At 50.1% G+C, this 26,866-nt stretch overlaps 1 protein-coding gene across 1 annotated transcript; it reads right to left on the bottom strand.

Moving 5' to 3' along the window:
- Positions 1-23,169: 23,169 nt before the first annotated feature.
- LOC149325982 (uncharacterized) lies at positions 23,170-26,635 on the bottom strand. Its single transcript, XM_089562545.1, has 11 exons — positions 26,473-26,635; positions 26,039-26,412; positions 25,635-25,808; positions 25,440-25,515; positions 25,260-25,370; positions 24,924-25,172; positions 24,693-24,882; positions 24,411-24,559; positions 24,134-24,330; positions 23,930-24,048; positions 23,170-23,861 (listed from the first exon to the last, which is right to left on the bottom strand). The coding sequence occupies exons 1-9, from the start codon at positions 26,486-26,488 to the stop codon at positions 24,149-24,151; spliced, it is 1,521 nt and encodes a 506-aa protein (XP_089418671.1). The 5' UTR covers positions 26,489-26,635; the 3' UTR covers positions 23,170-23,861; positions 23,930-24,048; positions 24,134-24,148.
- Between the last annotated feature and the right edge of the window lie 231 nt (positions 26,636-26,866).

Here is a 26,866-nt window from a genome sequence, read left to right as displayed (position 1 = left end):
TAAGAAGGCACTCGTCATGCCTGTACTGACGTGTCTATATTCGGCATTGAAATTTGTCGCCAGCACCTGGCCAGTTGCCCATTACGGAAGCAGGCTACACGTCTGGCGATACAGGTGTCTGTAAGAGAAACTTGATGCTTCCATTAATGACGCGTTGGACGCTCTCAGTATTCCCGGCACCAACTGGGAAAATGATGCTTGACCGGGGTGCGACGCTCATTTCGACGAAGACTCTCAGGACAAGGTGACGTACCCTGGTTGGCTTCGTCCATGGAATGATGAGCTTGGATCTACGGTCGACTATTGCCCGATGCTTGGTGAGCAAATCCAAACCAAGCATAACATCGCGGGAACACTGCTTCAGGACTATGACGGTCGCAGGATAGGTACAGGGTCGGTAAAAAGTTCCAAGGCCGCAGGCTCTGCTTCTGAGCCTCGGATCCTGCTACATATGATGGCACTAAAGCTATCAATCTTTTTACACGGGAGAATGATACTTCTATTATCATCTATAGACATTTTAGGCTTCGAGGTGTCTTAACTGCCCGACTATAAGGCCTGAAGGGAGACCCTGTGGCCTAGAAACTTTTTACCGACCCTGCACGTCCGTTAAGCTTTACTCGTGCGGCGGACCGTCCCGATGGCAGGTGGCTTTCAGCGGTTCGGATTTGCGAGCCGTTCAAAATGACGGTCACTTTCTATTACTGAGCCGCAAACTACTCTACTCTATCCCCTGGTGGCAGAGTAGCTAGCTGCTATGTCCACTAAAACAGTTACCGCATGCTCTTGGATAGCCGTTCAACTGGTTCGTGCGCTAGCATTGCACATTGGCCTTTGAGTTTGGTATCGGCCTTTTCTGGTGTTGCGATCGTCGCTTGGGCTCATGTCCTCGTTCTTCTGGGCGGTGCCGTCATTTTGAATGGGGTCGGTATGTGAAAGTGTTTTTCCCGCGCGGCGTCAACGCAGTGGATGCGGCAGGGGCATGCGTCCTTGTCGATCCAGGATCTCCGCCAGTTCGTTGGCAAGCAGCCCCACCTACGAAAGTTGCTTTCTTTGGTTTCATTCCGGGGGGCTAATGTACCTTCTCCGTACTGCCAATGCGTAGCTGCGGCATGGCGATGCGAAGGGTGGGGATGACGACGGCAGTGACTTCGATAAACGGCTGGACGAGTACTTGGCATGGCGCAAATAGTCTTTTATTTCTTTGGGTCGATGTCTGGGACGCTGTGGCGTGCGTCGAAAGAGAAGCCAGGATGGCCCATGCAGTGGTATGGGCAGTGCCACAGAATGTGGTCGGCTTCCCTGCAATTTCCCTGCAGAGAATGGGAGGTTGTCAGAGGTTCTGCAGGCGTCGTATTTCCAATAGCTGGCAGGCATACCTCGGCAATATCACGAGTGCTCACTCAGAAAATTTTGGTCAAACTATAAGCTCACTCAAACTCAGATAGGCCCGAGCTCGCTCCAACTCATTTAGGCTCACAGCTTCAGTTCAGTTTATTACCTTAAAATTCCCCGTAGTGGGTATTACGTAAGGGGCAGGCTTTATAGAAAGAAAAACATCTCGTGACACGTAATAATTTAAGAAAGTGGTCCTTTAAAAGTTGTAAAAACGAAGATGGGCAATTGGACTTAAGGGCGGGTTCACAATGACGAGTCGCGGAGGTCGGGCGACAGGTATAAATATATTTGTTACGCTCTCTCCCAGCTTTCCTAGTGCTTTGGAAACCGTAACTAATTCACCGAAATAGGTAGCGCGACGATTGCCACTCTCCAGTGTGAATCGCCTTTACTTCGACTCACTGCTAACTGGGGTCAGGCAGTCGTTACGATTGTCTTCAACTCACGACTCATCTAGACTCTCTCTCATTTCGACTCAATACACACATGGCCGCACTGAAGCATTCAAGTGGCACGCTGCCGAGCCGACAGAGGCGACGACAAAGGACCCCCGCCCCTCGCGCCGTGACATCCTGAAACTCGGACAAAACTTCCGACACATCCCCACACGGATCATAGCTAGCAAAGGTCCTTCCCGATCTAGTAGTAATTAGGAAAGGGGAAAGAACAAAACGCTGCCTTCGCCGCTTCCGCGGAGTCTCTTCTTCGGTCGCCCGCAGACGGCACCAAGCTACCTCGCCCTCACGCGTCTTGGCCACGGCAGTAAATCATTCATCCGCTCCACTGACAGGAAACAAGGAGGAAAAGAAACACTAAACGCACACCGCCGTCGCGCAAATACAGGCCATGATCTGATCTTGAGCCCGCCCTCAGTCACGACTCAGATTATGATCGTAATTTGAGCCAGAACTGACTCATTATTGAGGCCATGATCTGAATGTGAGTCCCCACACAGTCACTACTTAGATCAAGATCTGGATGTGAGAATGAGTGAGCCCGAGTGAGTCCGCCTGCGTATGCTTGCAGGTGGTCTGTAAACGGGTCGGGAGGTGTAAACTGACGGCGTTGTGGCCCCACAGGCTCACACTAGGCTAGGACCCCAGTTACGTAAGGTGGCTGCGTAGCTCCTGGCCTGTGGTTCTTGTGGTTCACTGGAAAAAGACGATGTGGTGGTTTTATCGGGTCAGAAAAGCGATGCGTGGCTGACGTGTCCTTGCGGGCTGCTGCTGGGCTGTGCTTCTCCTGGTGGTTCGGATTGTGCTCCATTGGTGAGGCCGTTCTACGTTGGGGGGTTCTGGCCAAGGCTTAGGTTAAGACGCAGTTCACATGAACCTGAGGGGGCGTTTCGCTGAGAGATGTCTTTGACCTCCCCAGGTGGAGGGTTGGCAGCTTGGTTTGACAGCTTGCCAGCCCACAGCCTGCCGCTTGAGTGCGTCCAAAAAATGGCATTGAGGCAATTCCTGTGGCTCTCGTCTCAATAGGTGAGGGTGCAATAAAAATGAAAACACCCAAAGTTATTCAACAGGAGCTAAGATCATTGACAGCCAACTATCTGCAGATCTCTGAAGTGAGCCCACTGGGCCGTAGAGGCATTGTCTGCAAATCCTCAGATATCGCTTGTGTAGCAGACTTGCTGCAGTGCAAAATTTTCAGTTCACTACCGATAAAAACATTCATTCCCGAGAAACTTGCATGCGTTAAAGGTATTGTACGCGGTGTGGACCCAGCATCTTCCCCGCAAGAAATTCTAGAAGAATTTCAGGATGCAGGAGTTGGAGTCCTTTCGGTGTATCGGTGCAGTAGAGAAGAAAACGGCTCGCGTGTTGCTACTGAGTCGGTAATAAAAACTTTTGCTGGCTCTTCCTGCCCTAATGAACTAAAAATCTGGCCAATTGTATACCGTGTGGACACTCTTAAACCGCGCCCACTTCAATGCACCAACTGTTGGCGGTTCGGGCATAGCGGCCAAGCATGCAAGTCAGAGACCCGCTGCCGTTTGTGTGGCGAAGGTCATGCGGCTGATAACTGGACCTCAGAGCAGCCTCATTGCTGCCTCTGCAGCAATAACCACCCAGCAGATGGTGCCGACTGCGCAAAACGCAGTGAGGAGTGTAGCTTGTTACACATTATCAAAGAGAAGCGATGCTCAAGACCCGATGCTTACGCTGTTCTTAATAGAAAAAAGGATTCATACGCTAGTCGTGTACGCGCTTCTGTTGGGGATATTGAGTCCAACTTGACTGCCTCCATTGTCACCACTGTAGAAAAAGCCCTTAACAATGTTGTTGAGCGAATGCTAAACACATTTTCTCAAGCGTTGGCTCAGTTTATTGCAGTTGAATCTGTGTCACCATCTCCATCCGTTCTGGCAGCGAAGCCTGCGTCTGTTTCAGCTTGTGCAGCTACTGCTAGCAGCTCAGCACCACCTCCTGATGCTTCCCAGGTGCAACCTAACATCTTCCTTCCTAGCAATGCATGTTGCACCGATATCTGCACAACAGATGTCGAAATGTCGTGTCCTACGCAGAAGCGTCGTGCTTCCTCGTCACCATCTAAATCTAGTTCTCATCAGATGAAAGCTAGAAAAGGATCACCAAAACTTCTTCCCAATGTTGATATCCTCAAAGAGGATATCAACATTGCCTTTTCAATCGGTCAGTAATCATGGCAGGTATCAAAGGGCGCCTCTAGGGAGCAAAGGGGGCTTCCCAGCGGGCGTAAGCTTCGCTCCGTTAAAACGCTAGCCGGCCCAGCGACGTGCGCATGGGCAGTGGCGTCTGCGCATGTCCGCTTCTCTCCGCTGGCCGTAAAAACGCTCAGGTAAAACTGTCTTATAGCGCGCAGGCGTGTATGGCTTTTGTTTCGGCTGGATTTGGCTTGCACTGGCGAACATATTCTGTTTAACAGATTGCTCTTTTGTACATCTAAAACGCAACACTTAACAAATAATTAACTAAAAACACAGAATCTACCTTTACTAAACAGTTTACGCGCATTAATAGCAGGCTTAGTTGATACTCTTTTCAGTATCACTCAATTGTGACCGATAGGTGTACCAGCAGAGCAAGCGACTACTCCGCTCGAGAAGACGGGCGATCCGCCGGGCTAAAACTCTTTTCTCTTACGCCTCTCCGCTGGTGTATCCGCTCGCCCGCTCCGCGCCGCTGGCCGTAAAAACGCTCAGCTAAAACTGTCCTATGTCTACTCTCTCCCACTATTCTGTGGCCACTACTATGTTGGTAAAACTAGTCGTTGTCTTAACGACAGGCTGTGGAAACACAGCAATAATGTAAAAAAATGCTGCTCGCAACATCGGGATTAATTGCCGTGATAGTGCTTGTGGTAACAAAGATACGGTCACAAGAGGCTTCAGAGATTGAGGCTTCAGAGATTGCAAAGCTAGGGTCGGCATCCGTTAGCACTCCATCGATAGCCATATCACAAAACGAACACGAGTTTCTTGTACCATCGTAGATTTTATTGTCTTGTTTTCTCGTGTTTTATCAGATGTGGCTGCTTTTACTTAAACAGAGGCGCTGTGAATACAACTATCAGTTCTCAGTCAGCGCTGCGCCCCGTCCCTTCTTCCCTCGTGTTTGGGCTAGTGCGCTGCTTTGTTCTAGAGTTGCTAGCTGCATGACATCGGATTACATCATGCCGCAGCGCGCATTAACCTGCGTGGCAGGTTACATCCCGTAGTATTAACTAACTGTCTCTGCTTTTTTTAATCTTTAATCTTATGTTATGAGGTATCTGTAATGGCTTAGGAAATTAAAGCACTAATGTGGTACGACCCGGGACAATTGCGGGTAGCGTAAGAACGGCTGCCACAATCATTTCATTGAAAGTTTGAGAATTTAAACGGCATTGAGCAAATGAAAAAAAAACTCAGACTTGACACTCTGAAAAGGGAGTTCTCAATAATGATCGGCCATACATTATAAAAAGTGCTTCACACGAACATGCGTAATAAAAGGAGAGTAACTATAGAACGTGGCTCCTGTCTTTCACCTAGGTATTCCTTAGAAGCCTTCACCCGGGCTCTGATTTTCCAGCATGCGCCGACAAGCCCCTGTAATAGCATAGCAAACTAAAGAACCATTAGCACCATTGAAAAGTACGAAGCGTGCATGAAACGGCACCAAGCAAAGGCTCATTCTGCGCAGGTACGACGTGTAGAACTGGAAATTTAGGAAGAAAATAGGAAAGTGGACATATTGGTTACAAGTTTCCTTTGATTGATTGCCGCAAATTGTTTCCTCAGTGCCCGTACGCAGAAATGATGTTACCACTGTCATGTTTAACAATTCACAAAGAGCTAAAGTTGTGGCAACCACTAGTATAATAGTTTCCATGCTTCAAAACCCAACATGATTGCAATGAGCAACCTGTTCCTTAGCGTGGCCCAGAGAGAGTCGTTCAAAAGAGACTGCTTTTTGAGGGAAATGAGATTCTTGGTTAATATCCTCCACAGATGTGTGCGAGATCATATATGTGAGAGGGTGCACACTTACACTGGCCCCGTCAATTCTCTTCGTACACGCACTTGGCTGTTTAGGCAACTTCGCTCTGACACCGAGCCCACACTCTTTTGAGGTCCTGGAAGGCTTCCTTTTCAGGCGCCGGTTCACAACATAGGTGTAGCCACCGTCGTCCGAGTCGGAGAAGCAAGATGACGCCGGGAGCTTCGAGAGTACATCCACGCTGGTGCCTCAATGTCTTTATGGGTCCACTCTGCTACCCACGGTACGCAGCAGCGACGACGGGCCATCCCCCATCGCATGGGATGACGAGGTCATCAGAAATGCGACAGAAACACAAATGTTACACAGAAATGCAGCGGCCAAAAAAGCGTTGCTTTTGATGTCCTCAACGTATAATGGCGCATACCCAAAACAGGGATTGGCTATGACCAGGGGTTGACTACTATTTTTTTTTATTGGATGTAGCAGAAATGAGATGAGGTCAGAAAAAAAGGATTACCTCAGGTTTAGTGACTGAGGTCGTTGGCGATGGTAAAGCAGCTTATTCTTAAATTTGTTGCAGGTAATGAAAAAAAGAAAAACAACAGATATTGAAATATCAAAAAAAGAAAAGGTCGAATTAAATAAAAGGGGAAGAAGAGATAAATTATGATAGAAGACTTTTTGATTGAGAAGAAAATTTTGAATGGCGCAGCAAACACTTCCGTTTCTGCTTCGACGCACAGGAGCACAGAGGGATAGAATAATCTCAGAAGACAGGCACGAACTGAGTTTCTGTAATGGAACTTCTAGCAGTCGCCTCCTTAACGAAATGAAGCCGCGGCAAGAGCGAAGAAAGTGATCTGTTATTTCTGGCCCAGAACAATATGGGCGCAAAGCGGAGATCGGGAGACCAGGCCTATAGAGGTAAACATTTAAGTGCGGTACACGGCAACGTAGTCGCGTGAAATAAACTTCATCTTTGCGAGAGATCGCCACACTTTACTTCTCCAAGGAGGCAGAAGGTGCTGAGAATCATCGAAGGAAGTGAGCGCTGGTGCGACAAATTTTCCCATTAAATTTTACGTACAATTCATGGCTGCTGTCATGTACGTAGAGATTGGTAAAAAAGCAAAAATTAGACCACTTAGAGATGCCTTCGCTAAGCATTAGCAACTTCATTGAAATAGAGGCCCTTTGGCAAAGTTTCTTGAAGTGCTATAACGCCGGGTAAAATTCGATTACAACGGAAGATTCAGTCACAGAAAGAGGGCTGACTTGAACGGCAATTCCACTGTAGCACTCTGGGAGACCCTATTCTGCCCAGAGAGCTGCAGCAGCAACTGCTTTTTCCAGATTGGTGCTCTTAACGTTTGTACCTTATTCTTTTTTTTGTTTTAGGCTGAGGGATAGAAGATCCAGCAACATCAAGAGGAGACCAGCTACGTTTTGCGCCCGTGCATCGATCTCCACCATGTGGACACACTTACAAAGTGCAACTATTGTGACTTCTGAGGCACAAGTTGGTGATGGATGCTCTTTTTGTGTTTCCACTAAAGAAATAGCCGACCTGACCACACTCTGAGCCGGAGCTGGATCAGGATCCACAGATGACGCAGGAGAGGCGCTGGATTTGCCATTAAAGAAGACATCTGGGACACCATTACCTGACAGATGCACGAAGTGACAGATTTCAGCAAACGACCGACGACATTCGCCGTATCCTTTCTACCGCTGCTGCTGTAGCTTAAATGTGCACCAAAGAGGAATCAGAACCCGTCTTTTTACCGCGCAAACTCGATCTACCCTTATCGAACATTCTTAGAAACATCTAATTATGGTCCTGTGTGGCCGATTTCCATAATCTAAATCAGATTGAACGTCCCGACTCCCGCCTTTTTGTGAACTCACCGCATACGGTAGGACTACTCAACTAACGCGTGGAGTGCAATTCAGGCAGTCGCATGGCGGTTTCGCTTTCGCTTTTATTTTGTTTTCTAGGTTTCCGTGCATAAACAGATATAGTCAGAGGCTACACAGCCACAAACTAGGTCCACAGAAATAAAAAATTCGCGTGGACTACTTTCTCCGATCGCTACGCATCACTCTGCCGATAGCAAAGCGGCACGCCGCCACGGGACTGGCGAAACGTTGGTTGACTACCCCCACCGTCGGTGGTGAGTTTAAAAAAAGGCGGGAGACGGGCCGGTAAATCTCATTTGAATTGTGTAAAGCGGCTGCGCAGGACAATAATTCGAAGTTCCTAAGAACGCCCGGAACGTGTAGACCGAGTTCGCGCGGTAAAAAGACGAGTTGAGATTCCTCTTTAGTGCACCTTTAAGACAGGCTAGAATCCACCACAGTAGTCGGCCGCGCTGCCACACTAGAATAACCATATGCTTTTTCCTTAAAAATTGGAACTGCCTCGCGCCTAGAGCAAAGACGCTTGCTAAGAATGTCAGACAGATTGCATTTCCTGAGCCCTCGCAGTACAGTTGAAATAAGCAGTAGAGTGGCCACCATTGCACAAACAACATGTATAATCTTTTTCAGAGCACTCTTCGCACACCTTCAACTACGATGGATATGTGCTTCCGGCAAAAGTGACAATAACCGTCGGTAACTTCACTCCGACAGCTACCCGAGTGTAGCGATGGACGGAGATTGCCCCTGTAAGGGAAAGTTTTTCAAGCACGCCTCCGAAGGACTAAGTCGGGAATCGACACCCCTCACTACACCCTTAGAGCGTGCCAAGTGCGGGGAAATATGAGCGCTCACCGAGTGATTTCCAAAGGAGGAACACCTCAGCAAATCCATAATACAGGCTTGGTCAGACGATCTGCACACAAAGCCTCCTCAGCCGAACTGTCGGACGTCAGAAATCATTTTGAAGACAGGTGAGTGGCCTGCAACGCAGTCTGGGCAGCATCCGGGTTGTTCAACCTGGTGACGACCCTATCCGAAGGGACGAACCGCAGCCGTGGCCTCGTGGCAGAGCACCCGCCTCGGCTTCGGGAGGTGGTGGGTTCGACTCCCGCCGCCGGCCGGGTACCCACCGGTTTTCTCAAAATGGGTACAAGCTATGCCCCGGCCTGGTGCTCGGCTTCTCAGGGCTGCATTGCTTGGGAAAGAAGCCTGCGCCTTCAAATCCCGTCACTGTGGGCAGAGAGTCACGTGGACAACGCGAAAGAGATGGAGGAAGCTTGTTTGGAAAAAAGGAAAAGCACAAAGTGGCACCACACTCCCCCCCCCCCCCACCCCAATTCATGTTGGTTTTGTTGAGTACGCAGGGTGACCAGGTGACCAGATCTTTGGGAGTCGCGGATTGTGTGGATTTGGCACGAAGCCAACGGAACGACACATACTGTAAAGCTGCCATTTTTATGCGAAGCATACTACTTTAGCTACCACTTCAGCCCTTCACCGTGGTTATGCGCCTCCAAATCACGTGATACATGACGTCACACCGCGTGACACGATGACGTCACGACAGTAGAGAAACGGTGGCCCACCTCGCGCCGTCGCTGTGGTTGTGCGCCTCCAAATCACGTGATACATGACGTTACACCACGTGACACGATGACGTCACGACAGTGGAGAAACGGGGGCCCACCTCGCGCCGTCGCTGTGGTTGTGCGCCTCCAAATCACGTGATACATGACGTCACACCACGTGGCACGATAACATCACGACAGTGGAGAAACGGGGGCCCACCTCGCGCCGTCGCTGTGGTTGTGCGCCTCCAAATCACGTGATACATGACGTCACACCACGTGGCACGATGACGTCACGACAGTGGAGAAACGGGGGCCCACCTCGCGCCGTCGCTGTGGTTGTGCGCCTCCAAATTACGCGACACGATGATGCTTCGCATTCTCCAGGCTTAACCAAGTTAAGCCTCAGCCATTTTTTATTGACTGACACACACACACACACACACACACACACACACACACACACACGCGCGCGCGCGCGCGCGCGCGCGCGCACGCACACGTGTGTGTGTGTTGGTTGGTTGTCCCAATGCTACTAAGGCTATGAGAGACGCCGTAGTGGAGGGCTCCGGAAATTTCGACCACCTGGGGTTCTTTAACGTGCACTGACATCGCACAGTACACGGGCCTCTAGAATTTATCGTCCAAAGAAATTCAACCGCCGCGGTCGGGATCGAAAGATGCGGGTTCGATCCCGGCCGCGGCCAGTTCCGTGGAGGCTTGCCGCTCCGTCATCGGCGGAGTAAAACGTAGTAATAACCGGAGTGACTTTTCAAAATGCGCACGTTGTTGGCCGAACTACGTTCAGCCATTTGTGTTTTTGTATGCCGATGGAATGGAAATCGATAATCTGACAGAGCTGGAAACAGAGATCCTGCGGCGGACCGTAGATTTAGGCGCGATCTCGTATGAGAGCACGCCTTTGCGCGATACGGCCGAAGGTAGCTGCAGTGGCCATCCGTCCGGCCGTACCACGGACGAAGACTCCGCCGCCGATGGCTCCGAGGACGGCTGGCAACGAGTGGGAAACGTGGACTGGTGAGTGATATGAACCCTATTATGCTGGTGGCACGCATCGCTGACATCCGTTTTCTGCGAAGGTGCCAGTCCGACGGCTGCATTGCCATGCCGACAGCCATCGAGAACGTCTACTGCCTGGAATACCCGGCCGCCGTTAAAAAGCAGCCGGGTCAGAACTGCATCACAGTGCACCCCGAGTTCGGGTATTTTTGCCTGAACGAGGGTGTGCTGCAGCTTGCGTATCTAAACATGCGGCATTACCGGCAGCCAGGCATGGGCGACACCGCCAACGAGTAAGTACAACTGCAAGCTTCAAAGATTGCGTAATAACGCTACCGGTGCTAGCTCTTGCAACTACGTTTATTGTCCACAGTGCGATCTAAAGCGCATAAGCATGCGGTGCTGTTCTATTTAAAAAAAAACGACAGAGAATGCCTAAAACTTCATATACAGTGCGAAAACATGGTGTGCTATGGCCATAACCACCTGATTTGTGCCACGTAGAAGAGCGAGCAGTGCCGCCGGACAGAGCGCTCGCGCTTGGCCAGACTAGGCGCCAGGCTCGAGCTCCTGACCGGACAAGAAGGCGACGATTTTGCTAGGCTCTGAGCTGAAATGGCGGATTAGTGCCTTTGTACCAAAAGACGGGTTAGCAGATAATCACTTGTGAGAGCGCAGCTCTTAGGCGCCCGTTCCTGCGTTGCGCGTCGTTGTCGTCGGCCTCGTCGCCGTAAACGGTTGTCGAAAAAGATCCCGGAAGGTGTCAGGCAGCTAACACGCCACCTGCCAGCGGTGGCAGGAGCTGGGCTCAAATTTCGCATTGCCGACTATCGTAATCGTCTGTATATTTTTCCTTGATTCCTGCGCTGCGCGTTTCTTAGCGACTATTCGTCGCCATGAAACAAGGTAAAATGACGAAAAACAGAAAACGTGAGTGCCGCTGGCCCGGAACTAGTCCGCAAAAGGCGAAGAAAAAGATAAAGAGTGGCATCACGAATAGTCACACTGACTAAGCTCAACCACAAGGTAGTCTCTCATATTTTCAGTTTCTAAAGCTCTGAACCCCATGCGATGTTACTGCTTTTAACTGTTTCGAGACTTGTTTCTGCTAGTCGGCAACAACTACTTTGTGGTTGCCCAGCGTTGGCTTTTTTACTGTTGTGAGGCTACAATAATTCATCATTGTAATCCCTGTAGGCAATAACTGATACATCAATTTGCTTCAGTTACTTGGAATGTGGGTCACCCCTGCTACCTTGTTGCTAGAAACACTCACGTCGTTTACTCCATTGCTTATTGCATGTATGTTCTCTGGACAAAGAAACTGCCTGTGGAGAGGAGGGGCCAGAGCTGTCAGCTAAACTGATAAGCTTTGTCATTCGCTCTGCATTTGTATTATATGATGCGCCACGTGACTGAAGCAAGACTGAAGTGGTTGTTGAGATCATTGTGCAGCTGGGGTATCCATTCAGCTGGGTAATCTAGCACGAGTAATGCGTATTTCCCACCACAGTCAAGTCTAAATGGCAAACCAAGTCACGAAATAGAGCAGGTATACTATAGAACTGAAAAGTAATCCATACAGCATGTCGTTTAACGATGTGGGGAACAAACAACAGATGCAACACCAGGACTGGGCATCAGTTGTTGACAAGACATTCGGTTCATTACTGAGCCATTGCTCAGTAGCCTAAGCATGCACACCTTCTCTAAAAGACTGCAGCTGTCCACTGCGCAGACAAATGGGATCAGGATAGTTTGCACTGACAAAGCCCATTACTGTGCAGGAGACAGACTCATTCTCCTTTCAGGAATTAGGTTACAAGCTATATTGTTACGGTGCATAGTTGCTAGAAGAAGACGACGTTGTTTTGGGACGTTCGGCAGTGAACGACGACGAGGACGTGGCATTTTGTGCTGGAGTGATTTAGCTCGGTGTGCCTTCTGACTGTGACCTGTACCGTCTGCCGCTGGGCTAACCCCCCCGTAATAATACAGCATAAGAAGCAAGGAACCTTTCCTCACCTTACATGCTGTCATTTTCAGAAAAAGGAACCTTCTTTATAGTTTCAGGAATTTCAGGGACGGCTGAAAATAAGGCAGACCCTATTGACTGCTAGTCTAATACATGTCCGGGTTCAGGTACGTCGGGATTCTGGCTGGTTTAAATTAATATTTATTGCAGTTGGCAGCAACTGCTGAGCCAATTCGAGATTTCAAAGGAGATTGTCCTATCAGAAGTGGGCTTCTGGCACCTATTTATATAAATTTCTTCAGTTGCAGTGATAACATAAATACTAGTAAGTGTGACGAAAAGTTTGCTTTTGGAGCATTTAACAGAGTTGTAAAACTTGGTTCCCATATATGGAATTGTACATAGTGTATATTGCCGCCCAACACCTATCCTTTCTTACTATCGCTTCCCCCTTTCGTTCCCTCTCCCTGTCCTTTTATTCTCGCTAGCCGCAGCTCAGCTTTAGATGGCAGATGCCGCGGCTAGCAACATCTTTAGCTTCAGTAGAACAGAAAACTGGGCGAGTTGGTGAAGGTTCAACATTATGTACAGCAACTGCTTAGTTTTTCGCGCTGTACATAATCTTTAGCTTCCATTGTTATTTTTTTTATTATCAATAAAGAGCCACTAGCAACAACAAGAGAGGTCAGCTTGAGACATCTAGAAAAGAGTGAACATTGGGCCGCAACCTTGGTGTGCATTGTGACGTTCCGTGCGTGAAATACCAGGGCCCATATCTTCGTCGGAATCTTCTTTGTGCTCAACCGTCCTACTCCCTTGTCTCCCCTTAAAACGGTCCGCGTTCGGCGGCGCCGCCTAGACGGAGCCCCCAGCGGCGGCAAGCCACTGAAGGGGTACAATGGTACAAAGGCGCCGGCGGGAGGGAAAGCCAGCCCAATTAGGCATGCCTGGCCGTACAAGGACAAGAGAAGAAAGCTGCCGGCGGGAGACAAACGACATTCCAACGAGGGATGTCGGGGATGCCGCAGGGCGCCGCCGTGGAAAGGAGGAAGAAAGAAACATTCCAGTCGGGAAGACAGGAGATCGGGCGTGGCCGGCGGAGCAGATATAGCTGGCGAGTGCGGACGAAAGGACGGACAGGACGAGATCGTTCACGGAAAAGGGTCCTTCAGCGCCGAAGCCGGACGGCGCGCAGCTTCTGCCAGCCACCGACGGATCGCAACTCGGGAGACCATCCATCGCCCCCATGACGGCGTCGCCACGTAAGCTCGGACACCCCAGCCTCTGATGTACCATGTATAATTATTGATTACATCATTTTGTTTAAACTGAGCCATTCGGTGTCTTCTTGCCTCTCCGTCCCGTGTGGACCTGCGCATTATGTGGGGTCGTCACACTGGTGTCAGAAGTGGGGTCTCAAAAGCAAATGTCCTCTGAATGCTGCGACATTCATGACTTCAAAATTGTAATGAAAGGGGAATCACGGGACTGATTGTGGGACTTTGACCCCCATTTGAGAGGCTTGAGGCACCGGAGGGCTGGAGCGGAAAAAATGTCTGTAACTGACGGAGCTCCCAATCCACAGCCGTCGCTCGGGGCAAGCATGCTGGCATTAGGCAGCGTCATTCCGACGTTTGCGGGGGATAAGACAGGGGTTCCAATCTACGATTTCTTTTCCATGCTAGAAGAGATTGGGAAAATGGGGGGATGGTCCGATGCTCAAATGCTGGGAATGGCGAGGTGTAAGATGGCAGGAGCTGCTCACGATTTTGCTTGGCGAGACGAAAAAGTAAAATCCACAAAATCATTTGCGGAATTTAAGAAGCTCGCGTTCGAGCATTTCGACACTGAACCACGTCATGTGCGGGTACAGAGGTTCCGTGACGCCGGACAGATGGTAGGGGAGGACGTGAGAACGTTTGCGTCGCGGCTTCAGCGCCTAGCGCGCGATACGGTGAGTAGGGAGGAGGAAGGAGACCAGCTAAAGAAGAAATACGCGGAGGAACTACTTAAAGAGGAAATGACCGCTTTGTTTGTGGCTGGTCTGCAAGACCCCGTGCGCCGGTTCGTGCTCTCGCGCAAGCCGAGCAATTTCGACCAAGCCGTGGCGGCCGCATTGGATGAGGAACGAAATGAGGCGCTAACGGCGGCCGCAGCGAGAGTACGCGTCATAGAGAGAGCGGTGTCCAACCCTGAGGTTGCTCTCCTGACAGAGCGGTTAGATCGCTTAGAGCAGCTGCTATCTCAGCAGGTGGAACGCCAGGTTGAAGCGGGCGCTCAACGGCGCCCATTCGCTAGAAACCGGAGACCGCCACAAAGCTACAGGCGCGGTATGCGAGATTTCGAAGAAATCGCGTGCTTCGCGTGCCAGGGTCGCGGACACATCGCAAGGTTCTGCCCAAACGTGCGCCGTGGGGAGCCACAAAGAGAAGCAGGCGAGACACGCGTTAAGCAAGCCTACAGCGAGGCTCCAGATACAGGGACAAAAAACTAGGTTGTCCTCCCCATCCTGATGAGTGTGGGGAGGGAGCAGTGGGTAATGAGGTGGTGGTGGTTTGTGTGGCCGACGAGGCATGCCCTGTTGTGCGTTGCAAGTTAAACGGTTGTTGCATGGAATTGTTGATAGACACGGGGTCAAAGGTGACCTTGCTTAAGGAAAGCAGCTTTAACACGCTTCGAAGGAAAGGGGATCGCGAGGTGTTGGAAGCGTCTGGTGGTATGGCAACCAAATTTGTAGGCATAACGGGGGATCCTCTTGGCATAAGTGGGCTCTACCGGTTACACTTCACTCTCGGCGAAATTGCATTGGAGCACCCCTGCTACGTATGCCCGGACACGGTGTCTCTGCCAAACGGAGTGTCAGGTATATTAGGGCATAATTTTTTGAGAAAAGGGAAGGTAGTAGTCTCATTCTCTGAGGAAGAAGTTAATGCGGGGGGCTCAAAAGTTCCGTTTTTGAACAGGAGCAGGGCTGAGATTCGCAGTACCGATATTGACACCCGTCAAACATTGGGATCATTAGAGAAGGTATATTCGCGGGTTGCCGTAAAGCTGGTCGATGAGGCGGTCGTCCTTCCGTGGTCGGAGCACATTTTGTACGCTTATGTGCCTGCAGATGTAGAGAGCGGCGCCGTGGGAGTGCTTGAACCGGTCGACTCTCTTAGTAATGGCCTGAAGGCGGCCGCGTGCCTCGTGACTGTTAATGACGCCCACAGAGTGCCCCTACGGGTGGTTAACTGTAGCCAGCAGCCACTGAGCCTTCCCAGGAACAAAACATTGGCTTTCTTCACCTCTGCGATAGAGAACCATGAGCCTACCGATACGGTACTCGCAACTGTAGAGCATGCTAGTCCTTCGACTCCTCCAAATGCGTTGTTCGATCTTTCCCACGTAAAATCCAGGGAGAAGGAGGCTCTGGCAGGTTCGCTGAACGACTACTCAGAGGTATTCGCCGCGTCCAACCTGGATTTTGGCTGCTGTGGCGTTATAAAGCACAGGATAGAAACCGGCACTTCATCGCCCGTTTACCAACGTGCGTACAGGATTCCTTACTCCCAACGTGAGGAGATGGAGCGGCAGGTGCAGGACCTTATTGATCGCGGCATTGTCGAACACTGAAAGTCACCATGGGGAGCACCGGCACTATTGGTGGAAAAGCCAGATGGCTCGTATCGATTGGTGGTGGACTACCGCAAACTAAATGCCGTAACAAGCATCGATCCATACCCCATTCCCAATATACAGGAGACGCTTTCTCAGCTGGGCTCTGCCAGGTACTTCACGGTAGTGGACGTGGCGGTGGGATTCTGGCAGATAGCAATGGATCCGGCAGATGCTGAGAAAACGGCATTCAACACGCCCTCAAGGCACTATGAATGGAAAAGAATGCCGATGGGTCTGGTCAACAGCCCTGCTGTCTGGCAGATAACCGCTGATGTTATCCTGGCGGGTCTTCTGGGGAAGCTGTGCTTCGTGTATATGGATGACATAATCATATACAGTGACAGTTTTGAGAAACACTTGCGCGATATTGAGCAGGTTTTGGTGCGACTAAGAGGAGCTGGTCTCAAGCTGAAGCCTTCTAAGTGCCAATTCCTCAAAAACGAGGTGAAATACCTCGGGCACGTTGTTTCAGCTGACGGCGTGCGACCGGACCCTGAGAAACTAAGGTGTGTCTCGGATTTTCCATCCCCGACTAGTGTCCGCCAGGTCCGGCAGTTTCTCGGCCTGATCGGTTACTACCGAAGGCACATAGAGGAGTTCGCCAAGCTCGCTAAGCCGCTCACTGCCTTAACAGCCAAAAATGTCGCCTTTCGCTGGTGCAAAAACGAGGAGGATGCTTTTGGGGCCCTGAAGAGGAAGCTAATGAGTGCTTGAAGGAATCATATTCTTAGCGGTAAGAAACAGACACAACACCAAGATACACACACACAGGACACCCGCTAGACTTCAACTATCTTTACTGGACACTTGTACGACATAAATATGTATCACTGAGCACACGCAGGTGCCTCGTCATCCGCATCAGGTCTAACTACGCCCTCCCCTCTCCTGCAAGGCATACGGTTGCGCAGATAAACAATCTCTTTTTCTGCCAACGCCAGGGAGGGAGTGCTTACACACATGTCGCCCGCCTCTTGAATACGAAAGGCTTCGATAATTTCCCTTTCTTTTTTGTCGGCTCCCACATGCATTACAGACGTAGCGTCATATATAGGGATACAGCCTTTACAACTTCTGCAATGCTTCACCAATTCAGCTCCACCGGCCTGCGATGAAACATCCCTTCTGTGCTCTCTAATCCTGTCGTTGACACACCTTCCGGTCTGGCCAATATATACCTTGCCACAGGCAAGTGGAATGGTGTACACCACTCCCGTTCGGCAGGTTACAAACTTCATTTGGTGCTTTTTGCTGCAACACGGCTTCTTCGTTTCAGTGACTGCAGAACATAATCGTACCAGCTTTTCAGGGGCTGTCAACAGAACACCAACACCACACTTCTGGGCAAATTTTTGAGGCGGTGGGATAGACTGTGGACGTACGGTATTGCGGTATCACAGTCTATCCCACCGCCTCAAAAAAGTTGCCCAGAAGTGTGGTGTTGGTGTTCTGTTGACAGCCCCTGAAAAGCTGGTACGATTATGTTCTGCATTCACTGAAACGAAGAAGCCGTGTTGCAGCAAAAAGCACCAAATGAAGTTTGTAACCTGCCGAACGGGAGTGGTGTACACCATTCCACTTGCCTGTGGCAAGGTATATATTGGCCAGACCGGAAGGTGTGTCAACGACAGGATTAGAGAGCACAGAAGGGATGTTTCATCGCAGGCCGGTGGAGCTGAATTGGTGAAGCATTGCAGAAGTTGTAAAGGCTGTATCCCTATATATGACGCTACGTCTGTGATGCATGTGGGAGCCGACAAAAAAGAAAGGGAAATTATCGAAGCCTTTCGTATTCAAGAGGCGGGCGACATGTGTGTAAGCACTCCCTCCCTGGCGTTGGCAGAAAAAGAGATTGTTTATCTGCGCAACCGTATGCCTTGCAGGAGAGGGGAGGGCGTAGTTAGACCTGATGCGGATGACGAGGCACCTGCGTGTGCTCAGTGATACATATTTATGTCGTACAAGTGTCCAGTAAAGATAGTTGAAGTCTAGCGGGTGTCCTGTGTGTGTGTATCTTGGTGTTGTGTCTGTTTCTTACCGCTAAGAATATGATTCCTTCAAGCCGTTACCAACTAGCCCAACTTAATGTTTTAACTAATGAGTGCACCGCTGTTGCGCCACCCGGATTTTAATTTGCCCTTCGTTTTGGCCACAGATGCGTCAAAGTTCGCAGTTGGTGCTGTGTTATCTCAGGTTATCGAGGGCAAAGAACATCCCGTGGCTTTTGCTAGCCGACAGCTGAGCCCCACAGAGCAGAAGTACGGAGCTACAGAAAGGGAGTGCCTCGCCGTTGTCTGGGCAGTAAAGCACTTCAGATGCTACCTTTACGGCCGCCAATTCAAGCTAGTCACAGACTGCCATCCTCTGAAATGGGTGATGAGTGTCAGGAACCCTAGCTCGCGACTCGCTAGATGGAATCTACAGCTGCAGGAATACTGCTTTGAGGTAGAGCACAAGTCAGGAAAGACACATCTGAATGCTGATGCGCTCAGCCGTACAGCTGCCGTGTCAGCTATAGATGAGTTTTTCCCCGTAGTCGACCCCGCCGAATTACGCACAGAGCAGTGCAAAGATCCTGACCTGAAGCGAATAATCGAAAGCTTAGAGGGCGCACCATCTCACCCCGAACAGCTAGGTTATTTCATTGGCAGAGACGGCACCCTGTGTCGGCGCACGAGGCCAACCAGGAAAGGGAGACCAGAGAAAACCGCTTGGGAGAGAGTCGTCATACCTCGGTCGTGGACAGAAAGGGTTCTTCGCGCGTTCCACGATGCGCCGTGCGCCGGTCATTTTGGCGTAGCGAAGACACGCAGGCGCGTCGAGCGTTTGTACTTTTGGAGTGGCATGCGACAGGATGTTAGAGACTACTGTGCGAAGTGTCATTCCTGTCTCGAAAGAAAAACACCCAAGGGACGCAGGCCAGCACCAATTCAGCCGTTCCCTGAGGTTTCGGCTCCTTTCGAGCGGACAGGTATGGATATAATGGGCCCATTGCCCACGACCACTTCTGGAAACAGGTACATTTTAGTACTTGTCGATCACCTTTCAAAATACGCGGAAGCGGTAGCACTCCCAGATCAGAAAGCAGACACGGTTGCAAGAGCATTTGTCGAACAGATCGTGCTTCGACATGGATCTCCGAGGCAACTCTTGACAGATCGGGGAACAAACTTCGTGTCGCAGCTAATGAGGAGAGTTTGCGAGCTGCATAAGATCACTAAGAAGCAGACAACACCGTACCATCCGGCTTGCAACGGCGCGGTGGAGCGACTGAACCAAACCGTGGCCGGGTTCCTGTCGCATTTTGTTTCGCGCGACCAGCGGGACTGGGACTTGTGGCTCCCGTATGCAATGTTTGCCTACAATTCCGCAGCACACGAGAGCACGGGCGAATCGCCATTCTTTCTTCTCTACGGCCGAGACCCGGACCAGCCTAGTGAAGTGCCAGAGGGCCCCCGTCGTGTCCCATACGCTTCACTGGACGACTATAAGGTTGAGCTAGAATCGCGCTTGCAAGTGGCGAGGGACATCGCAATCCTTTGCGATGTCCCTTAAAGAAAGCGGCGAAGCGCAGGAAGGAGGTGCACGATCGCGGTGCTAGAGACGCGCCGTTTGATGTGGGGGACAGCGTGTACATCGAAAACTGCCAAAGACAGATTGGGTTGGCTCGTAAGTTCCAGACGAGGTGGAGAGGACCGTGCGAGGTTGTCGAGAAGCTTTCTCCGGTAAACTTCAGGGTCCGAGACGTGAACCGCCGCTTGATAAGGATACACGCAAATCGCCTCAAGTCGGCACCGGTTCAGTATTCACGAAATGAGGAGGGGGAAAGCGCAGATTTTGATGGGGACCGAAGTGAAGCGGAGCGCGCAGATTGTTCGCAAGAAACGCCCTCTCCTGCATTTGTTCGGCAAGCGCCAGAGGTTACGGCAGGAATGCCACCGGATTTACTTCATGCATTGCTGGATGAAGGAGCGCGCGAGGTTGCCGCGCAGATAACGCCAAGAGAGGCTCCTGCCACGAGCCCCCGCGAGTCTCAAAGCAGACAAGGGGTCACAGAATTACTTGGTACGACTCATGAACGCCGATATCCGCTTCGAAATCGGAAAGCTAAGTCGGACTAATGGCGTAAACAGAGCGGAGTTGGGGACTGGTTAAGACTGTGTAATGCTGCAGCTCATAACATTGCTATGTGCTTATGTGTTAAAATATCGGATTTGCTAGTTAAGCCTTTCTGTCATTAAGTAACACTTTTACACAGGATGCAGAACATGCCCGACTTCCTTTCGTTATCTTTTTTTTTTGTCTGTGCCGTGATTGTGCTGGAAGTGGGAGCTCCTTTGTAACTGTGGTAAATTTATTTCGTCCAGTTTGGACTAGCGAGGAGAGGCTTGGGTGCTGAGTTTCATGTTTGTCTGTGAAAGAAGATCAGTGCTGCCCCTGGAGACGCCAGTTATGACAGCTGCGGCATATGGTGCAGTGCAGTGGTGTTGTGTGCAGCGAAAAGTGTTTTGTCGGACGGAATGTGCGAGGCGATTCAGAAAAAGAAGGGGAGCTGCCTGGACTCAGATGTTCGGAGAACATTCTTCTGGAGGGTGAGCGAGTGTGACGTTCCGTGCGTGAAATACCAGGGCCCATATCTTCGTTGGAATCTTCTTTGTGCTCAACCGTCCTACTCCCTTGTCTCCCCTTAAAACGGTCCGCGTTCGGCGGCGCCGCCTAGACGGAGCCCCCAGCGGCGGCAAGCCACTGAAGGGGTACAATGGTACAAAGGCGCCGGCGGGAGGGAAAGCCAGCCCAATTAGGCATGCCTGGCCGTACAAGGACAAGAGAAGAAAGCTGCCGGCGGGAGACAAACGACATTCCAACGAGGGATGTCGGGGATGCCGCAGGGCGCCGCCGTGGAAAGGAGGAAGAAAGAAACATTCCAGTCGGGAAGACAGGAGATCGGGCGTGGCCGGCGGAGCAGATATAGCTGGCGAGTGCGGACGAAAGGACGGACAGGACGAGATCGTTCACGGAAAAGGGTCCTTCAGCGCCGAAGCCGGACGGCGCGCAGCTTCTGCCAGCCACCGACGGATCGCAACTCGGGAGACCATCCATCGCCCCCATGACGGCGTCGCCACGTCGGACACCCCAGCCTCTGATGTATCATGTATAATTATTGATTACATCATTTTGTTTAAACTGAGCCATTCGGTGTCTTCTTGCCTCTCCGTCCCGTGTGGACCTGCGCATTATGTGGGGTCGTCACACTCAAGTCACCATTGTTTAGTGTAGTCACAGGAATGATTGTTTTTGGTTCCACTGAGTAAATATGCAGAACAGGCACTCTTCTGGCTGAATTAAAAAAAAAATTAGGAGGCGGCTAGGGGTCAGAACATTCTGTCCCCTCCCGACTTGGATGCGCATTTGATCAACTTCAACCTGTGTACTGCTTGCTACATCTAGTCATTGTCATTGTTTCAGACGCTACCGGTTTGCTGCCTACAGGCAGTGTGTGCTCTGGCTTTGGGGGCGGCTTGGGCGCCACAACAGAAGGCCACTGCCTGCCTGCATGGTGAAGGCGATAAGAGCGAAATATACTGCTGAAAACCATGTAGGCTTTCAGCTTGCAACTTCTTAAAAATAAAGTACTGAACCATTTCGCACCTCATTTTTGCTTCCAATGCATCACAGCATTTACAGATGCAGACCATTTTTGGGAATGTGCGTAGCTTATTCAGTGTCTGTGCAGTAGTATAGACAAAGTCTCTGCCTGACGGGCAAGGACAAGCTCTTCCTTGTCATACCTCAGCACCATGAGAGGTTGCTCAACCACACTCACACTCACGGCCACTTGCACTCACTCACACCCATGTCCACTCGCATTCACAAGCACTCAGTCACGTCCTCTCACACACTCGCACTCATGTCCACTCACATTCGCAACCCGTCACCCAAACTCATGACCACTCACTCAACCGCACAAGCTTAGCTTGTGTGGTTGAAGAGCTAGGACAAGTATGGATCTGGCCCAATAAAAAAATTATGGCCCGAGCAGAGCTGTACAGTGCACACGGCCGGCCATAGAAAAAAAAACGAAGCGTCCACGGCAGTACTCTAGATCCCACCTTATGCTAGTTATCGCCGAGAAGTTGGCAGTCGTGGTTTCAGCAGCAAGCATTGGAACTCTTGTGTATATGAGCTCGAGCCGTGTAGGAGGCATGTCAACAGACATCTGCCTTTCTAGCTGTCGTATTGCGAAATTCGATCAAAAGATCGGACACAACTCGTATCGGTTCACTGCACCCGCGAACCTGCGCCTATGCCAACGGTGAACTAGTGAGGTGAACAACAACGAAATATTTCCATTCTCGCGCCAGTGTAATCCTCTGCGTCATTTGTAAATAGACACCGGTATGATGCCTTATGCTACCTCGAGCGCCTTCGGCATTGAATATGTACTTCCCTCAGCTATCAACAAAAAAAAATAAGCACATGCAACAAACTCCACTGTCACGCGGCATTTGCCTCCACTCATGACCACCCACGCTCACAGACGCGAGTGAGGTGATACGAGTGCACTCATGAGTGAGTGTGCCGACCCACGGTCCTTGTGAATCGTCCAAAGGTAGGCATCCTACGCACCCGAACATGGGATTTCAGCTTGCCACTGGGAGGATAAAGAACTGGATCACCTCATACCACATTTTTGCTTGCAGTGCATCACAGCTTTTGCACATTGTAATTCATCCAGACCATTTTTTTTTGGAATATACTCTGCTTATTCAGTCTCTGTGTAGCAAAGACTTATTTGTAATTTAACTGCTCTATAAGAGTTGTTTAAAAGGCTTACAGAACTGTGGTGGTGGACCAAAACTTTCAGAATTCAACTAACCTGCTGATACATGAACCAACAAGGTGTGAACCTTCCACATCTTCACAAAATTTTGTTCTGCAGCTCATCAAACAGCCATACACAACTGAATCGCAGGAAATGTATTTGCTTAGCAGCGTTTCAAAATCAGTAAGTTAGGTGGCTCCATTGCTCTTTTGCAGCATAACGTATAGCTCTGTATTTCAGCCATGCGGTAAAGTACGAAAAGATGCACAAATCCACTCAGAATAGCAGTTGTAAAATAGTTTATTGACTTGCTTAGAGGTATCTGTAGAATTCTTCCGGCGCTTGGTAGGCGGTCGGGATCCTGCTCAAATCTGAATGCCTGTTAGTCCGCGGGTGCAAGCACAACTCTTATCACACTTGCCTCAATTGCTCCTCTGCCAGTCAAGGGGAATGTAACTGCAGGCGCATTGAATCAAAGTTTATTCCTGCTGACAGTGTCTTGCAAGTGACTGCACAAATTGCAGAGGAGCAGGGCCAGACTGTGATAAGAGCATCCCTATCCGCCAGCTGGGATACGCGCTCTCTAGCACGCAGGTTCTGCCGAGAGAAAAATCTGTGTGATCTGGCCAAGCCAGTCTCTGTTCTGCAAAGATGTTGGTTGCCAAGGTGACCATTCAACAAAGGATACGTGTATTGGCATGTCCATACAATCTGCGGCCGGGTTGACAGGAAGCTGGGAATCTGTAGCCGGTTGGACCTGCAAGAAACTTGTAAAAGTATGTGCTGACAAGACGTTCATGTCGACCTCCGTTACAGTAGAAGGGGAAACACACATCTTGCTGCTCGTCAGACAGTTCAGACTTTCAAACACACTGGATGTTGTCACCCTCACCTTGGCGAAAGCCGATCGTTGGTGCCGGGAAAGCACTTAGGCTGGCTTCTGATGCATCTTAGAAGGATCGCTGACTCTTGTCGCTGCTCATAACTTCATTCACAAACTTTCAGGTGTGCTCTGGAAAGGAAATCTGCGCATGATATTGTTAGAAAATACGCCCCGAATGTCATTTATGCGAAAGTTACACATATTACTCACTGAAAGTTGGAAGTGTTTGCATGGGACACAGTGTGAGTGATGTCATTGCCAGCCATTGGTCCGGATTATAGTTGCAAAGTAGGATTCCGAGCCTTGCCACGAAGATGCTTAGTCGGCCTCTGGTGCAGCAGAAGGGGAAACACACATCTTGCTGCTCGTCAGACAGTTCAGACTTTCAAACACGCTGGATGTTGTCGCCCTCACCTGTTTGGTCTAGCCTCACTGGGGACCCTGGCTGAAGCGGGACCTCCTTGCTTCCACAAGCTCCTGAAGAGAAGGCCTTGTGAAGGCCGAGGTCATTGGTGCTGGGAAAGTACTTGTGTTGGCCTCTGATGCATCAGAGAGAGATTGCCAGAGCTCGCTGCTGCTGATAACTTCTTTTACAAGCTTTCCGACATACTCTGGAAATGAAATCTTCATATTACTTCATTCCAAAAGGCTCCCCTCAAGTCATTCCTTTGGGATGAAGCATAATACTTACTGTAAGTGGTAGCTGTTTTGATGGGACACACTGTGTGATGGCCCTTTCGCGCCTTGGTAGTCTTCATTATCCAGCGTGAATTGCCTTCCTTTGTCTTCGCCTGGGACCGGTCTGCATTTTCGTTGAAGTGGAGGATGGCAAGTTGCGTCCTGTAAGTTGAGGATATCGCATAGGATGGCAATGCTGCCTAATGATCTGGAGTACGTGGATGTGGTTACGTGCTGGCTCTTGGAATAAACCAACTGCCTCTAGATACAGGACAGAACTACAATATAATATTACCTTGCAAGCATCCCTGCTGCAGAAAATGCCATAGACTTTGGCGCGAAGTCAATCAAGACGCTGTGGAATGCCTCCAGAGCAAACGTTTGGCCATGGGGGGGACATCTGCGTGATATCCTTGAGGAGACGCTTGTCCTCAGTGATCTGCTTGAATTGCTCGTATGCCTGGGACTCTTGAGGAAAAGGTATGCTTTAAAACAAGTTCTTTAGACAAGGGCAAAAACAACTCACTGGGGTCCATCCAAACTCTTGTCTCCTCTGGCATGTCGCTGTGGAGACACCTTGGGTACAGTCCGCCATGTCCAGAGTGCTGGTTGATGACGTGATTTTGCATACTCCGCCAGATGTCGACGACCAGCTCTGCATTACCCCCTCCAGCGTGGGCTGCCCAGTACATGTGGTTGGTAGTTGACTGAATCCAGATGTCCAGCTCCTGGCATCCAGCCCGCTTGCTTGCCACAGCTAGCTTTTTCTTGACACCTCAATTTTAAAAAGGTATACCAGGGAAGCCTGCAGCACATTCTGTGCAAGCAGGCATCTTTTCACTCAGGCTCTCAACTTTCTTACCTTTTGAGATGTGCCAAATGTCAAAGTAGTGCTTGATCTTGGGTTCACGGGTCTGCATGTGCTTTCGTATGGCAGGGTGACGGTCAGTTGTGAGAGACCGGATTTTGATACCTGTGTTATGCATTGTCGGGGGGATAACGATAAATTATATACCATATAAACCTTTGTGGCACGCCATACATTTCTCCTTGAAGAATTCCAGCTGCTTGATTAGGCCTTCCTTCTCCATGTTCACGCTGGCCATTGCCTGCTCCGACTGCATGAAGACGGGTTTCAAACATTACATTCCTGTATTTTCACTCAGCTTACCAACGACTTACATAAATATAAATCACTGAATTACTGCAACAGCTTTCCACAGACGTGTCTACTGACCTCCCCCAGCTCGACCTTGACGGAGTGAAGAATTCTGTTGATCTGCTGAACATGCGTGGCGTATGTCAGGAACCTGGCAGAAAACCCAGGGGAGTCAAATCGTCCATCACCGGTGACATCAACCTCTTGCTTGTTCAACTGGTCCATGAGTTCAGCTTCTTCTTGTAGCCAGATCTGTTGAAATGTTATTCAATTTCTTGACTAGCCCTGTGTAAAATAACAACTTAGTTTGATTGTGCACTACTGCAGCGGTAGTTACTACAAAACAACAAAAAAGTGATGTCAGTAGAAGTGTGTTCGTTTAATCTGAACTTCATTTCTGCCTTCTGGATAGCGAGAATTGAACTTTTTTGAAAAAATCTGGTCAAGCTGGGGTAAATATATAAGTATGGTTTGTTGGTCACCTTTTCTATCGCAGGAAACAGGAGGGCATCCTGATAGTTGTAGAAGGTCCGGCCACTTGGGACCTGCACATTCATGTGGCGCAGCATCCTCAGTGTGGAAGCTACATTTGCTCCTGAAAAGAGAAGCTGGCTGGAGAGCAGAAGGTTTCCTGCTGCCCTTCCATTGATGACAGGCTGGCTGTTACACGTGCGGACATGCTCCAGAGAACAGATGCTGATGACATTGATGAAGCTGCCTTTGGTGGTAATGGTGGTTTCACAAGGCCTAGAGTACTCTGGGCATGTCTGGAACAGCTCCCTCAGACAGCTCTCAAAGACTAAGAACTGCCGTTCTTCTTCTGAGGGGGGATGGTGTACTCTCTGCGGATGACTCACTGGAATCAGAATAGTGCCAACTGTTAGGCCCAAAACCCATGCAGCTGTGAAGAGCCCACCTTTCGGTATCGTCATGGTAGGTTGGAGAGTAGCTGGAGTCAGAGTCTGGCCTGTCACCCTGTGGAGATGTGCAGTCAAGTGGTTCACTGCTGCATGTGGCCGGGACGAAGGGTGGAAGCAGCAAGGGCTCCTCTGTGACACGGCCAGGAGAAGTCGCAGCTGGTGCCACTGTAGAGAAACAAATAGTTATCCACACACAATGGGCGAAATACAATAAGGACTCACAGACAGCTTCAGATCTAGTGCTGTGTTCGACAGAACCATTGCCCTGGTACGGACAACTGCTGGCTGTAGCTGTTGAAAGCCTTGCCTCAGAAGGTTCTGGCTGAAGATCCTTGCTCTGAAAGATGGTTGTACAAAGGCAGATCAGCCACTTCGGTTTACAAAGCTGGA

The sequence above is a fragment of the Amblyomma mixtum genome, chromosome 10, assembly GCF_055824585.1.
Source record: "Amblyomma mixtum isolate Tamu chromosome 10, ASM5582458v1, whole genome shotgun sequence".
Lineage (NCBI taxonomy): Eukaryota > Metazoa > Arthropoda > Arachnida > Ixodida > Ixodidae > Amblyomma > Amblyomma mixtum.
The sequence above is the reverse complement of the archived record's forward strand: the minus strand, read 5'-3'. Positions and strand labels throughout refer to the sequence as shown.